Consider the following 15,914-nt stretch of genomic DNA (forward strand, 5'->3'; position numbering starts at 1 on the left):
GATGTCTGGATTCTTGGTGTCTGTGGGTCTGCAGCTGTGGTTGCAAGTCTCTGTCCCCAGTGGCTGCAGGGTCCTGGTTTGCGTCTGAGACCAGACTGGGTGGTGCTGAGGCCAGGATCCTAGTCTCAAGTAGCTCTGTTTCTCAAGATGGTGTGGTCTCTGTGCCCGCGCTGACCACCCCTGAATGTCTGCGTTGGGAGCAGGGCTCCTGCTGTCCAAGACTGCCCCGTTTGGCAGCCCCTTGGAAGACCTGCAGAATCTAACTGTCCCTAGCTCATACACACACACACCACACACGTCCACACACTCCTTTATCACTTCCTCACTCTCTCACACTCTCTCCCTCCCTACCTTCCTGCTGGTCGTCATCTTCTCTATCTTGATAAATTTCTTATCTCCATTTCATTTAGCTCTTCTGGAGAATTCTTTTGTTCTTTCATTTGGGGCTTTTTTTTTTATGTGGGAGCCTGGCCAGCTCTCTCGTGCCTCTGTCCTTCCTACCAGTCTCTATCCAGTCTCCACTTTCCATCCTTGGTTATCAGGTTCCCTCCAGCTAGTCTTCAGTTGATTGTTCAGGACGGTTTTTCTATATTTTGGTCCAGGGTTTTTCTATATCAGGGTCCCTGTGTGTACATGCACCAAGAATTGGAGTCCAAAGTTTTGGTCCAAACTTTTCCCAGTTTGGTCCTGGGAGAGTTTCAGTGTAGCTTCTACTTAATCTGTCACCATTTTTCTATCTCTGTAAGTTTTTATTTTAATTTCAGATTCAGTGGGATTTTATCTTTGGGCTTTTATGCATCTGAAATCAGTAGTGTTTATTAGGGTTATTTTGAACTAGCATCTACTAACTGCCCTAGGGATAGTTCCGTGGAAAGATGCTTTTTATGGTAGGCTTAGGGTTTGGAGGCTCCAAAACCATGCAAATCATATAAATTTTTGCTTAAACGTAAGTTATTTGAGGCCAATTTATACATGGATTTTCAGAGGTTATTTTGCCTTCCAGAGATCAGTGAAGACAGACAAACTGCCTTTTCTTTTCTCTTTGTTAGTAGAATGACATTTTCTAGTCTATTCTTTTAGTAAGAGTTCAATCCTTCAAGTGTTCAGTTTTGTGGAGTAAGAAATGGTCAGAGGGGAGAGGACAAGAATCTCAGTTCTAACTTCCTGCTTTTAATTTGTCAATATCCTCCTCTTTTACCATTGGCAATACTATAAAGCCAAAAAGCCATCACATAAGCTCTTTTAAGAACCTGAAAAAGCATTAGAAACTATGATTCATAGTAAATGACTATAGCCATTTAATTTATAGATGGCAATTTACAGTCATCCATACTTTATAAAAAATCTATGCCATTAGTGATCAGAGAAATGCAAATTTAAAACAGCAGTGACATACCACCTCACACCTGTCAGAATGGCTATCCTATATAATAAAGAGGTAATATGCAAATTGATCATCACGCTCTCACCCAAGATGGCTGCCCCTATGTAGTCACAAGATGGCCACCACAAGATGGCCGGCAGAGAAGGGCAGTTGTTGGTGATCAGGCCAGCAAGGGAGGGCAGTTAGGGGTGTCCAGGCTGGCAGGGGAGAGCAGTTGGGGGCGACTGGGCCTGCAGGGGAGGGAGGGCAGTTGGGGGCAACCAGGCCGGCAGGGGAGGGCAGTTAAGGGTGACCAGGCTGGCAGGGGGGGAAGTTGGGGGCGACCAGGCCTGCAGGGGAGGGCAGCAGGGATCGGGCCTAAACCGGCAGTTGGACATCCCTGAAGGGTCCCAGATTGGAGAGGGTGCAGGCTGGGCTGAGGGACAACCCCCCCCCCAGTGCACAAATTTCATGCACTGGGCCTCTAGTCATTAATCAACAAACAACAATTACTGGTGAAGAGAAAAAGGAACCCTAGTGCACTGTTGGTAGGAAAGCAGACTGGTGTAGCCACTATCGAAAACAGTTTAGAGCTACCTCAAAAAATTAAAAATAGAATGTCTTATGACCCAGCAATTCCACTTCTGGGAATATATGCAAAGAAACCTGAAACACTAATTAGAAAGAATATATATACCTCTATGTTCATAGCAGTATTACTTACAATAGCCAAGATTTGGAAGCAGCCCAAGTGCCCATTAGTAGATGAGTGGCTGAAAAAAATCATGGTACATTTACACAATGGAACCTACTTGGCCATAAAAAAAAAAAAAAAAAAAAAAAAAAGGAAATCTTACCTTTTGTGATGGCATGGATGGGCCTGGAGAGTATTATGCTAAGTGAAATAAGCCAGTCAGAGAAACACAAATACTATATGATTTCACTTACACCTGGAATCTAATGAACAAAATAAATTAACAAAATAGAAACAGGCTCATAGATACAGAGAATAGACTAACACCTGGATCTGGGTGAAAAAGGTGAAGGGATTAAGCAAAAAGGAAAAAAAAATGAAAGAAAAAAATTCATAGACACAGGCAGTATGTTGGAGAGTATGGTGTTACCTCAGGGCAAGGTGGGTGTGAGGGGGAAGAAAAGAGTACAAGGGGAATAAATGGTGATGGAAGGAGACTTGACTTTGGGTGATGAACACACAATATAATATACAGATGATTTATTACAGAATTGAACACCTGAAACCTATATAATTTTATTAACCAATTTCACCCCAATACATTCAATTAAAAAATAAAATACTTCTGTTAGATTAAAAAAAACATTTGGATTCCCTTGTTAGTAGGGCCTTTCCTTAGTATCTATTTGCTAGCAACAAGATGTCTACTACCTTATTCTTTCTTACCCTGCCCACCTCTGCTTCCTATACATAACTAAGATACTTTATATTCACCCAAAGGCCAGGTTTCATTTTTGTCCAGCCCTTATCTGCTTTAATAATTTATACCAAATATCAACTGAGTTATCCTTTCAATATAAAAATTTATTCTGCTCCTGTTAAAAATATGAGAATTCGTATCACAACCAATCATCATCTTATTCCTCATGGAAAAAAGACTTTAAAAATATAAAATGAAGTAAATCTCATTATATTGCCATGACATTTTAAAAATGTCATATAATTTGAGAAATATTAAGCACTTTAAAGGATTCACATATAGTTTTGAAATATTCTAATATGGTTTTGTGGATTTTTAGGGAGAGAGAGAAACATCAATGAGAGAGAATCATCATCAGTCAGCTGCCTCCTGCATGCCCCTTACTAGGGATTGAGCCCTCAACCTGGGCATGTACCCTGACCAGGAGTTGAACTGGTGACCTCTTGATTCATAGGTCATCACCCAACCACTGAGCCACACTGTCCATGAAGTTTTAAGATATTTTTTTAAATAAGAAACTTTGTTTAAAACTCATCTTATAGCCAAAACCGGTTTGGCTCAGTGGATAGAGCGTCGGCCTGCGGACTGAAGGGTCCCGGGTTCGATTCCAGTCAAGGGCATGTACCTTGGTTGCGGGCACATCCTCAGTGGGAGGTGTGCAGGAGGCAGCTGATCGATGTTTCTCTCTCATCGATGTTTCTAGCTCTCTATCCCTCTCCCTTCCTCTCTGTGAAATATCAATAAAATATATTTTAAAAAAAAAAGCTCATCTTATAGAGCGGGGTAAAGGTGGGGGGTACTTATCTGTACTACTACTAACAATAAAAGAAAAAACAATCTCATCCCATAAACTGGCAGGGATTTTAGAATATATGTTAAACAGGTATTTCTTCAAACTAGCAATAGATATTAGTCTACAACAGTGATATTCAATCTTTTTCATTTCACAGCACACAGAACCTAATTACTAAAATTCTGCGACACACCAAAAAATACATTGTTTGCCATTCTGACAAAAAAAAGGTATAATTTCAATAGATTTACCCCAAAAAATTAATAGTAATTACCTACCATTTTTGCTGCAAAGTGACTTTTTAAAAATCAGGTGCCTACATGCCTGAGTTACCGGCTCAATTCCCAGTGAAGGAGTGTGCAGGAGGCAGCAGATCAATGTTTCTCTCTCACATTAATGTTTCTATCCTCTCTCCCTCTTCCTCTCTGTCTGAAATCAATAAAAACATTTAAAACATAAAAATTAAAAATCCGGTGCCTATATATATAAGGATTTCTGGTTACCAAGAATTAACCAATCATACACAACCTTATTATGCATTGTGACCAATAAGATGCAATTCTATAATATATATATATGCTTCAACACAGGGCATTCATATCTGATGGCTATTTTTGTATTGGCTATTATCATTTTTTTATTTGACATTATAAGGGAAAAGAGGTCAGTGCCCCTGACTAAACAATAAGGTATTACATGTTTTAAAAATTCTTGTGGCACACCAGTTGAAAATCAGTGGTCTACACTATGTATGTATCTTTAGATAGCATTGGCTATTAATAAGATATTTGATAAAATATAATCCATTTTCAGATGTATATATCTATGTTTGTGTCTGTATATAAAAATAGATAGATAGATATGTATCTTTTTATATTTCAGGAGTTTTACTTGTTATGATATGGTTTGCAATCTCATCAATCTCAAGCCATGGCCATTACCCTGATGAAAATTCATTAGGACTGTTAATTGTCTTTTGTTGTTCCCTAATTGCGGGGAAACTTTTGGAAGTCAGTAAAATACCTTCAGTGCCTCCACTTCCACCTCTTTTGGGTAAGGGTATAATTAACTTTAATTTCTTTTCATTGATTTCATGTAAATTATGAGCATATTATAGTCAGAATAAATATAATTTAGAAATGTTTTAATATAATTTATATAGCATCTTTATATGTGTATATATGTATATGTGTGTATATATACCTAATTTATAAAGGTATTTATTCTCTCTATGTATACACACAGATTTTTTCTGAAATATATATTTTTAAATGTATTTTATTGATTTTTACAGAGAGGAAGGGAGAGGGATAGAGAGTTAGAAACACCGATGAGAGAGAAACATGGATCACCTGCCTCCTGCACACCCCCTACTGGGGATGTGCCCGCAACCAAAGTACATGCCCTTGACCGGAATCGAACCTGGGACCCTTCAGTCCGTAGGCCGACGCTCTATCCACTGAGCCGAACTGGTTAGGGCCTGAAATATATTTTTAAAATAACTTAAATATACTCAGTATATGATTCTTGTTGCTTTATCATTTAATAGGACATTTTTTACTTAATTTTAAATGTATCGTAGAAAAGGAAAAATTAGAGAAAGACCGAATTTTTCTGTAGATAACGCAACTCAAATTCAATTACAAATTCAAATATTATAGTGTCTATAGCATCAAAAAGTCTTATAGTTTTTGAGTAAGCTGTTTGGGCATCTCCACTATTTGTATTCATAGATATATCACCTGCCTGACCTGTTTTATACCTATTTCTTCATCACCTTTTTACATAATCTCCAGGTGGACAGAGGAAATTAATGGAAGAACTATATCTTCTAAGTATTCAATACATCCAAATATTCAGTAAAATTGTAATAGAAATAATCTCCATTTTATTTCTAACACCCTTTCTATGTCCATTACACTCTTTCAGCACTTAATAAGTATTCGTTGAATCTTCTTTCCTCCTCTTCAAAATTTTACTCTTATCCTAGTTTAAGCAATGTTTCCAACTCTACCATGGACTATGGCAGAGGCCTTTCAATGGTTTCTCCTCCAATTTTATGTCTATCTATTCACCAAGACCATAAATGCAAGAGTCATTATGTCACTTCCTGCCTAAAACTTTCCCATGGTGCCTTACTCTGCCAAAGCAGGTGTGAGTGTGGAGTGGGTGTATATATTCACAATCTGAGGCCCATTCTCCTGCTCATTCTCCCACTCCCATTTTTGCCCTTTATGTCCTAGCAACACTGGATTGTACCCCATTAAGATATATCATTTTTTACCTCCATTTCTTTATGCTGTCTCCTCTACATGTGTGTAACTTGCCCTTCACCAAAGTAATGAAAGACATAGTGTGTTTGAAAAAGGGAAATTAAACATATCTGTTTTCCTCTTGGAAAAATGAACTGAATCAAACACAATTTATTTTCTTTTTTGAAGGTATGTTATTGGCTGGTTTTACCATTAGGAATGCTCCATATATCAGTGAGCACGTCCATATTAGTAACGAGTGGTCTTCAACTGTAAGAAATATTGCCCTTACCCTTATCCTAATAAAAGCTGGACTTGGACTCGATATACAGGTAGATTTCCCATTGTACCGTGAGTAAAGATACTTTAAATATTAGAGGCTGGTAGAAAAGAAAAAGAGGACGAATTTTTTTAATAGCTATTTCAAGTAGAATCTGTAAGCACAACTAAGATAAAGAACAAAAATTTGCAGAAATATTGGCACCTTAATTTATACTTCTTGTCATTATTACTGATATGAAGAGACATCACTGTGATGTAAGATCTCCATTAGAGATAGCCTTTAATTATTTGCATAGAGATAAATGGCTCTTATCCAGCATTTGTATTATTTGAGAGTTGTGGCTCTTCTATGGAGAACTATTTGCTTTTTAGTTAACAAAGGATAAAGTACCTATAAAAGGTTTTTGCTTTTGTTTTTTTCAGAGAGATTAAAAATTTCAATAATATTTTTGTTTTATGACTTTTCCCTGTTAAAGTATGTTCCTGATTATTTTTGCATTATTGTAAAAGCTAATCTTTTAAAACATTTTCTAAAATATTGTTATCTAGGGATCACAAATCTATTTGGGTTTTAAAAAGATTCACATAATAACTTCTCAAATAGATGTGACAAATATATAAGTTTAGTGGTAATATCTCAGGAGTATAAATATAGACCGTGCTAATCTATTGTTCTCCAATAGAAAGTTTAAACCAATGAAAAAATTTTATTGTTCTCCCTTTTAGTTAATTATGCAGCTTTTAAGTGATTGTCTTTTTTATCATGTTGGTATTTTCTATTTACAATTATTAAGTTAATCAAATAGTTCATCTCTGAAAGTCAACTGATGGGTATAAACCTATACTTTCATTATACTATTTACGAGGAAGATTAAGGGAGATAGAACTAGTTATTTAAGCACAGAGAAATTGATATTTTTTAACAATTAAAATACAACAGTGTTTGGCCCTGGCCAGTTAGCTCAGTTGGTTAGAGCATCCTCTTGCTACGCCAAGGTTGCTGGTTCGATTTCTGGTCAGGGCACATACAAGAATCAACCAATGAATGCATAAATGAGTGGATCAACAAGTCGATCTCACTCTCTCTCAAATCAAGTAAAAATAAATTTGATAAAATGTGCAATGGTTTATAATCCAATCTATCATGACATATAAAATGATCTGTATTAACATTTCAAGCCCAGGAACAATCAGGAAGATTTAATTTAGTCAAAGACTATATATTTTAAATTTTTCTTAAATAATTTTCTTGCTGGTCGTTATAAGTTTGTCTAAATATGACTGTGCTTATATTTCAGGCTTTGAAGCGTTTGAAGAGTGTTTGTTTAAGATTGTCCTTTGGTCCATGCCTCATGGAGGCATGTTCGACTGCTGTTATTTCCCACTTCCTTTTGAATTTTCCCTGGCAATGGGGATTTCTTTTAGGGTAATTTTTTCTCATTTTTTCCCTATGAATATATTTAGTTAAGTTTGTTTGGTTTAAAAGTATTGATATATTTAGAATATTGAATAGACAAGCTTCTCATTAGGATCATTTTCACAGTGGTAGAACACCTTGGAAATCAGTAGGTCAGAAGCAGTCATGTTCTAAAATTACCGTATCCTTGACAAGCATGTGTAGTCCCTAAATGTCTAATGTTAATATAATTCACTTCATCGATTTATTCATTCTCTCCTATATTGTAATCTTTCTCTGTTTTTTTATCTAATGGCCCCTTCCTTATACGCTACATGTGAGAGAATTTGTATAAAGATAGATATTATAAGCAAAAAATACTCTTCTCTAGATCCAGTGTCCCATCTATTATTTTCCACCATCCATTTTCCTTCATGTCCAAATCCTTCAGAATAATAGTCTACAATCCCTATCTCTGGATCCTGAGCTCCTCTTCATTTTTCCATCCATTTAACTTTTGCCTCCACATATCCATTCCAGTAAAACCTATAGCAAAGTTTACCCATTATATACATACTGCCAAATTTAATGAATCTTTTAAATTAAATTTTATTATTTAAAAAAAGCCTTTTGAGCATGCCTTCAAATCCTACTGCACATTCTTCTACCCAAAATGACAACTCTTATGAGTTTATATTATTCTAGGCTTCTAAATCTTCACGGAGAAAGGAGTATAATTTTGTATATTTTTGTATGTTATATCTTCTCTCTGTGACTATCCTGTTCATACATATCTTTTGTCCATTTTTCTATTCAGTTATTTTTCTTTTTCATTCATTATATCAAATCTTTGTGTGTTGTAGGAATTGCAAATATCTTGTCCCAGTGCACCACTAGATATTTAACTTTGCTTATAATAACTTTTAAATCTAAAAATATTTTATTCCTTCCAACAGATAGAATGTTCACTGCATAAAACCATTCACTTGACCTTGAGGGGGGAAAAAAAGAGGTAGTAGAGGGAGTCAGAATATAGCTACTTTTGATATACCAAAGGTTTTAAATATAATAAATTTTTAACAATATTTCTCTTTTTTTTAATTTCTTGATTAAGGTGTTATATACGTGTCCTTATTCCCCCATTACTCCTTTCCCTCCCCCCCCATGCCTTCACCCCCTGTTGTCTGTGTCCATTGGTTAGGCTTTATGCATGCATACAAGTCCTTTGGTTGATCTCTCCCCCTTACCCTCACCCTCCCTACCTTCCCTCTGAGGTTTAATGGTCTGATCGATGTTTCTCAGTCTCTGGATCTCTTTTTGTTCATCAGTTTATGTTGTTCATTATATTCCATAAATGAGTGAGATCATGTGATATTTATCTTTCTCTGACTGGCTTATTTCACTTAGCATAATGCTCTCCAGTTCCATCCATGCTGTTGCAAATGGTAAGAACTCATTTTTTATAGCAGTGTGGTATTCCATTGTGTAGATGTACCACAGTTTTCTAATCCACTCATCTGCTGATGGGCACTTAGGCTGTTTCCAAATCTTAGCTATGGTGAATTATACTGCTATGAACATAGGGGTGCATATATCCTTTCTAATTGGTGTTTCTAGTTTCTTGGGATATATTCCCTAGAAGTGGGATCACTGGGTCAAATGGGAGTTCCATTTTTAGTTTTTTGAGGAAACTCCATACTGTTCTCCACAGTGGCTGCACCAGTCTGCATTCCCACCAGCAGTGCACGAGGGTTCCTTTTTCTCTGCATCCTCGCCAGCACTTGTCGTTTGTTGATTTGTTGGTGATAGCCATTCTGACAGGTGTGAGATGGAACTTAATTGTCATTTTGATTTGCATCTCTTGGATGATTAGTGACTTTGAGCATGTTTTCATATGCCTCTTGGCCTTCCTTCTGTCTTCTTTCTAAAAGTATCTATTTAGGTTCGATGCCCATTTTTTTGATTGGGTTCTTTTTCTTCCCAATCAAAGTTGTATGAGTTCCCTGTAAATTTTGGAGGTTAAGCCCTTATTGGTGATGAAATTGGCAAATATGTTCTCCCATGCAGTGTGCTTTCTTGTTGTTTTGTTGATAGTGTCTTTTGCTGTAAAAAAGCTTTTTATTTTGATGTAGTCCCATTTGTTTATTTTCTCTTTAGTTTCCATTGCCCTAGGAGCAGTATCAGTGAAGAAATTGCTTCGGCATATGTCTGTATTTTGCTGCTTGTGGATTCCTCTAGTATTTTTATGGTTTCCCGTCTTATGTTTAAGTCCTTTATCCATTTTGAGTTTATTTTTGTTTATGGTGTAAGTTGGTGGTCTAGTTTCATCTTTTTGCATGTATCTGTCCAATTTTCCCAACACCATTTATTGAAGAGACTGTCTTGACTCCATTTTATGTTTATGCCTCCTTTGTCGAACATTAATTGAGCATAGTGGCTTGCATCGATTTTTGGGTTCTCTATTCTATTCCATTGATCTATATATCTGTTCTTGTGCCAGTACCAGGCTGTTTTGAGAACAGTGGCTTTGTAATACAGCTTGATATCTGGTATTGAGATCCCACCTACTTTGTTCTTCTTTCTCAGGATTGCTGCTGCTATTCAGGGTCTTTTTTTATTCCAGATGAATTTTTGGGAAGTTTGTTCTAGGTCTGTGAAATATGCCATTGGTATTTTAATGGGGATTGCATTGAATCTATAGATTGCTTTGGGTAGTATGGACATTTTAATGATGTTGTTTCTACCAATCCATGAACACAGTATGTTCTTCCATCTGTTTATGTCTTCCTCTGTCTTTTTTTTCAGTGTCCTGTAGTTTTCCGCATATAGGTCTTTTACCTCCTTAGTTAAGTTTATTCCTAGGTATCTTAATTTTTTTTGGTGCAATGATAAATGGGATTTCTTTTTTAGTCTCTCTTTCTGTAAGTTCATTATTGGTGTATAGAAATGCCATAGATTTCTTGGCGTTGATTTTGTATCCTGCTACATTGCCGAATTCATTTATTAAGTCTAATAATTTTTTGATGGAGTCTTTAGGGTTTTCTATTACGGTATCATGTCATCTGCAAATAAGGACAGTTTTACTTCTTTTTTTCCAATTTGGATGCCTTTTATTTCTTCTTCTTGTCTGATCGCAATGGCTAGTACTTCCAGTACTATGTTGAACAGGAGTGGTAAGAGTGGGCATGAGTCATTCAGAAGGTCCTTCTTGCCCCTAGTCACAAATATATATGTTCATCTATATTTTGTTCTTATTACTTTTACTAGCTCTATTTTTTAAATTCTTTAAAACAGCTGGAATTTATTATGTGTGGGGATCTAGCTACATTCTTTTCCACATGAATAGGTAATGTCTCAACACCATTTATAGAAAAGTTTTTTCTTCCCACACTTGATTTCAAATGTCAATTTTATCCTGTAACAAATCCCTTAAATTTGTTTCTATACTTTGTATTCTGTTTTCTTCCCATCTATTTTGTCTTATTTCTGTGTCACTATTATAGACTTTTAACCATTCTACTTCACACAAAAATATGTCGTTTTTACGTTGACTGGGTTTTTCATTCTAAGCTCTTATTCTCCCAAATGAATTTTAGAATCAGTTAAGTTCAATGAAAAATCCTGAAAGGATTTTAATTGGCATAGAACTGAATTAATAAATTAATTGGAGGGGTATATGACATCTTTATAACATTAAAGCTTTTACACAAAAAATGTGAAACGTTTCTTCAATTATTCAGATGTTATCTTAAGTACTACAGTGTTTATGCTTTTTATAAAGGCCTAGACTATTTCATAATTTAGGTATTTTGTGTTCATTGATGTTGTAGATGAAATATTTTTTCATAACATTTTCTAATTACTTTTTTCAGCTATATGAAAGTTACTAATTTTTAAAATCACTTTCATTGAGGAATAATTTACATACAATAAAATGAGCACCCATTTTCAGTGAACATTTCAGTGAGTTTTGACAAGTTTATATGCCTGTGTAACCACCTGCCAATTGAGGTACAACACAGTTTCATTACCCCATAAAATTCACGTTTCTGGCTTCTTTTGTTCAGCAAGTTGTTTTTGAGATGCATCCATATTATGGCCAGTAGTTCATTCCATTTTATCGCAGAGTAGTATTTCATTGTATGAATATACCACCAACTTTATTCATTCACTTGTTGGTGGATATTGGAATTGTTTCAAATTTGAAGCTATTACAAATAAAGCTATAAACTTTTGCATTCAAGTCTTTGGTTGGACATTTGTTTTCATTTCTTAGGGATATACCTAGGAGTAGAATTGATAGGTCATATGGTAAGGTAATGTTGAATTTTATTTAAAAACTGCCAAATAGCTTTTCAAAGTATGTTGTATTTTATATTCCCACCAACAATGTATGAAATTTCAGGCCATCCATATCTTCTCCAATACTTGGTGGTGTCTGTCTATTTAATTTTAGCAGTTTTTACGGGGTATGTAGTGGTATTAGTTTGTGGTTTTATCGTTCTTCTTTAAATCTGGAAAATTTTCAGCCATTTATTCTTAAATGTTTTGTCACCCTCTCTTTTTCTTCTAGGACAACAATTGCACATGTGTTAACTGCTTAATATTATTCTCTACTAGAGGCCCGGTGCATGGATTCGTGCACTGATCGGGGGCATGGCCTGCGGGGATCGGCCCGCTGTGGGAGCAGCTACTCATCCCAGTCAGCTGAGTGGCTGTGGACCCACCCTCTGAGTGGCTGCTCCCACTGTGGGAGTGCCGCTCATCCCAGTCTAATAGCTTGAGTTCTGATTTTGTCACTATTCATCCAGTTAATGCTTATTATTAAATGTTTATTTTACATACTACACCAGAAATATAGACATTTTTTTGAAAGTGGACTTTATTTTCTTTTTTTATTTTTATTATTTTTTGTTAATGTTCACCCGAGGATATTTTTTCATTGATTTTTTTTTTCTTTTTCTAGAGAGAGTGGGAGGAAGATGGAGAGAGAGAGAGAAACATCAATGTGAAAGACACACATTGATTGGTTGCCTCCTGCATATACCCTTACCAGGGCCAGGGAATTTGCATCTGAGGTACATGCCCTTGACCATAATCAAACCCAGAACCCTTCAGTCCATGGGCCTGAGCCAAACCAGCTAGGGCAGAAATGTAGAGATTTGTAAGACATAACGGTGTCCTAAAAAAATTCAGTCTCTCCAGGATTACAGGCAGGCAATAGCTAACTGTCATACAGTGTGATAACTACTATGATAGAATTACCTGTAAAATCCTACAAGAGCAGTAAAATTCCCCTAGTTGTGAGGGATGTAAGAAGCTATCTCAAAGATACTTAAACTAGGTCTTGAAGGATGTGAAAAATTAGTTGGGGACAGAATAATAAACAAGAATAAAGGAGGCATTATCTCTATACCCCCAAAATAGAGATTTTTATGAACACAGAGAAGCATGAATGAATAAGGTGTATTTGGAGAACGATGAGGTATTACAGACAGTCCTCGGGTTACGTTGGACTCAACGTACATTGTTTCGTTGTTATGTCACCATCTCCCATTTATTTATTTAAAAAAAAGTTCCATCATTTTGACGTATGTACATATGTGCTTTATGTTTTTTATTATTTATTTACCACAAGTAAAGGTCAGGAATTGTTATCTTTTAAATTTTTTTACTGTTTCACTTCATTACTGCTGTGTATGTGCTCCATGTGAGTGACATAGGTGCTAATGTAGGTGAGTTCCAATTTACGGCAAAAATCGTGTTATGTTGCGCTATAGGAACAGATCTCTGATGTAACCCAAAGACCTACTGTATATAATTTGGTTAAAACATTACATATGTCATAGAAGGAGAGGCAAGAGAAGAAGCTACATATATGGTTGGAGCCAAATTGTTAGGGGTCTTATACACTGAGTGGCCAGATTATTATGATCTCTGAACGCATAATAATCTGGCCACTCAGTATGTGTATGTATATATAATTATATATATATATATATATATATACACACACACACACACACACACACACACACATATATATATATATTAGAGGCCCGGTGCATGAATTCGTGCATGGGTGGGGGCCGGCCAGCCTGGCCAGGGGGAGGGGACATGGGCGGTTGGCCAGCCTTCCTGCTGGTCCAACTCGTGGTCGAGGGGACAATTTGCATATTAGCCTTTTATTATATAGGATATACATTGAGTGGCCAGATTATCATGCGTTCAGAGTTCATAATAATCTGGCCACTCAGTGTATACTAGGCTGACGTTGTTGGGTTTTTAAGCAGGCAAACATACTTAGTCTGCATTCTACAAAGATATTTGATAGAATACAGGATTAAGTGGAGAGAAGTTGAGGCTGGAGGTGGGTATTTTAGTTTGAAAACTCTTCATAAAAGATATCAGTAAGTTAATGAGTATCTCATAATAATAAAGTAGTAGTGACTTTAGAATACAGGGGATTCAAAATATAATTCAGAGTATTTTAAAAATCCTCACCTGAGGATATGTTTATAGATTTGAGAGAGAGGAAGGGGGAGAGACAGAGAGAGATGTGAGAGAAACATCAATTGGTTGCCTCCTGTGAGCACCCTGATTGGGATTGAACCTGCAACCTGGCCAGGGCAAATTGATGGGATTTAATGACTGATCAATAATGAGAAAGTACATCTAAAGTCAAGGAAGATTTTGAAGTTGTTTTTTTTTTAATCTGTATATATATTTTTGTAAGATGGAAGTATTGCTACTCCAGCTTTTTTTCTCATGACCATTTGCCTGAAAAAAATTTTTTCAGCCCTTCACTATCAATCGGTGTGAGTCTCTTTTTCTGAGGTGTGTCTCTTGTAGACAGAAAATTAATGGGTCATGTTTTCTTATTCTTCAGCTACCCTGTCTTTTGATTGGATCATTTAATCCATTTACATTTAAGGTTATTATTGATAGGTACTTGTTAGTTGCCATTTTTATTCTTTATGCCTGTGTTCCTTCTTCCCTTTCTATTTCTTCTTTTTACAGTAGTCCCTTTAGCATTTCTTGCATTGCTGCCTTGGTGGTAATAAACTCCCTTAGCCTTTCTTTGTCTGTGAAGCTCCTGATTTCACCTTCAATTTTGAATGATAGCCTTGATGGGTATAGTATTCTTAACTTCATCCCTTCTAGCCTGATGTGTTTCTGTTGAGAAATCAGTTGATAGTCTAATGGGAGATCCCTTGTAGGTAACTTTCTGTCTCTCTCTGGCAGCCTTTAAGATTCTTACATTGTCATTGATATTTAGCAATTTAATTATGCTGTGTCTTGGTGTCAGTCTTTTTGAGTTCATCTTGTTGGCACTCTTTGTGTTTCTTGGACTTGTGTGACTTTTTTCTTTCCAAAATCAGGGAAGTTCTCTCATTATTTCTTCAAACAAGTTTTCTATTCCTTGCTCAGCTTCCTCTTCTTCTGGCACCCCTATTATGTAGATGTTGTTTCATTTTATATTGTCCCAAAGGTCCCTGCTTTTTAAGGTGTTGTTTTTTTTTTCCAGTTGCTGCTCTGCTTGGGTGTTTTTTCTACCTTGTCTTCTAACTTGCTGATGCAGTCCTTAGCTTCTAGTCTACTGTTGAAACTTTTCATTGTGTTCTTTCCTGCAGCTATGTCATTCTTCATTTACTCTTGATTCTTACACATGTTCAATTTGTCTTCCATCCTTTCCAGCATCCTTATAACCATTGCTCTGAATTCTTTCTCTGACAAATTGCTTGCTTCCATTTCATTTATTTCCTTTTCTGGTGATTCCTCCTTTTCTTTCATATAGGGGTTCCTCCTTTTCTTTAATATAGGGGTTCATTCTTTGTCTCCCTGTTTTTGCTGTTCCTTTGTGATTGTTTCTATGTATTAGATCAAACTGCTATGCCACCCACATTTTTTGTTTGTCTTAAATAGATGTTTTGTGGGACCTGGTGGTGCAATCTCTCAAGTCTTCTGGTCTGGGTATTCTAGAGATACCTCCTACTTGAGATATTTGAGTCTCTTGGTATAGTTGTGTCTTGAGTGTTATTGTACCATTCATCTTGAGTGTTACTGTACCATTCGTCTCCTCTCAGGGTGTATATTTATGTGGCTCTCTTTCTACTCTATTGGCCAAACAGCAAAAAATACAACTCGACAAGACACAACACAAAGGGAAGAAAACACAAATGTACTCACGACACCAATAACCCCAATAAAAGTGACCAACCAAGGCCGAAACCGGTTTGGCTCAGTGGATAGAGCGTCGGCCTGCGGACTGAAGGGTCCCAGGTTCGATTCCGGTCAAGGGCGTGTACGTTGGTTGCGGGCACGTCCCCAATAGGGGGTGTGCAGGAGGCAGCTGATCGATGTTTCTCTCTCA

At 36.5% G+C, this 15,914-nt stretch overlaps 1 protein-coding gene across 1 annotated transcript in view; it reads left to right on the top strand.

The window, feature by feature from the left end:
• The window catches only part of SLC9B1 (solute carrier family 9 member B1), a gene marked incomplete at both ends in the record, with an annotated part of 67,494 nt that overhangs the window by 25,179 nt on the left and 26,401 nt on the right, over window positions 1-15,914 (top strand). Inside the window, 3 exons of the mRNA XM_080655250.1 lie at window positions 4,493-4,663; window positions 6,052-6,194; window positions 7,443-7,570. Coding sequence (XP_080511376.1) covers window positions 4,493-4,663; window positions 6,052-6,194; window positions 7,443-7,570 — 442 coding nt within the window. The remainder of the gene's footprint in view (window positions 1-4,492; window positions 4,664-6,051; window positions 6,195-7,442; window positions 7,571-15,914) is intronic.

The sequence above is a fragment of the Plecotus auritus genome (assembly GCF_963455305.1).
Source record: "Plecotus auritus genome assembly, chromosome: 1".
Classification (NCBI taxonomy): Eukaryota; Metazoa; Chordata; class Mammalia; order Chiroptera; family Vespertilionidae; genus Plecotus; species Plecotus auritus.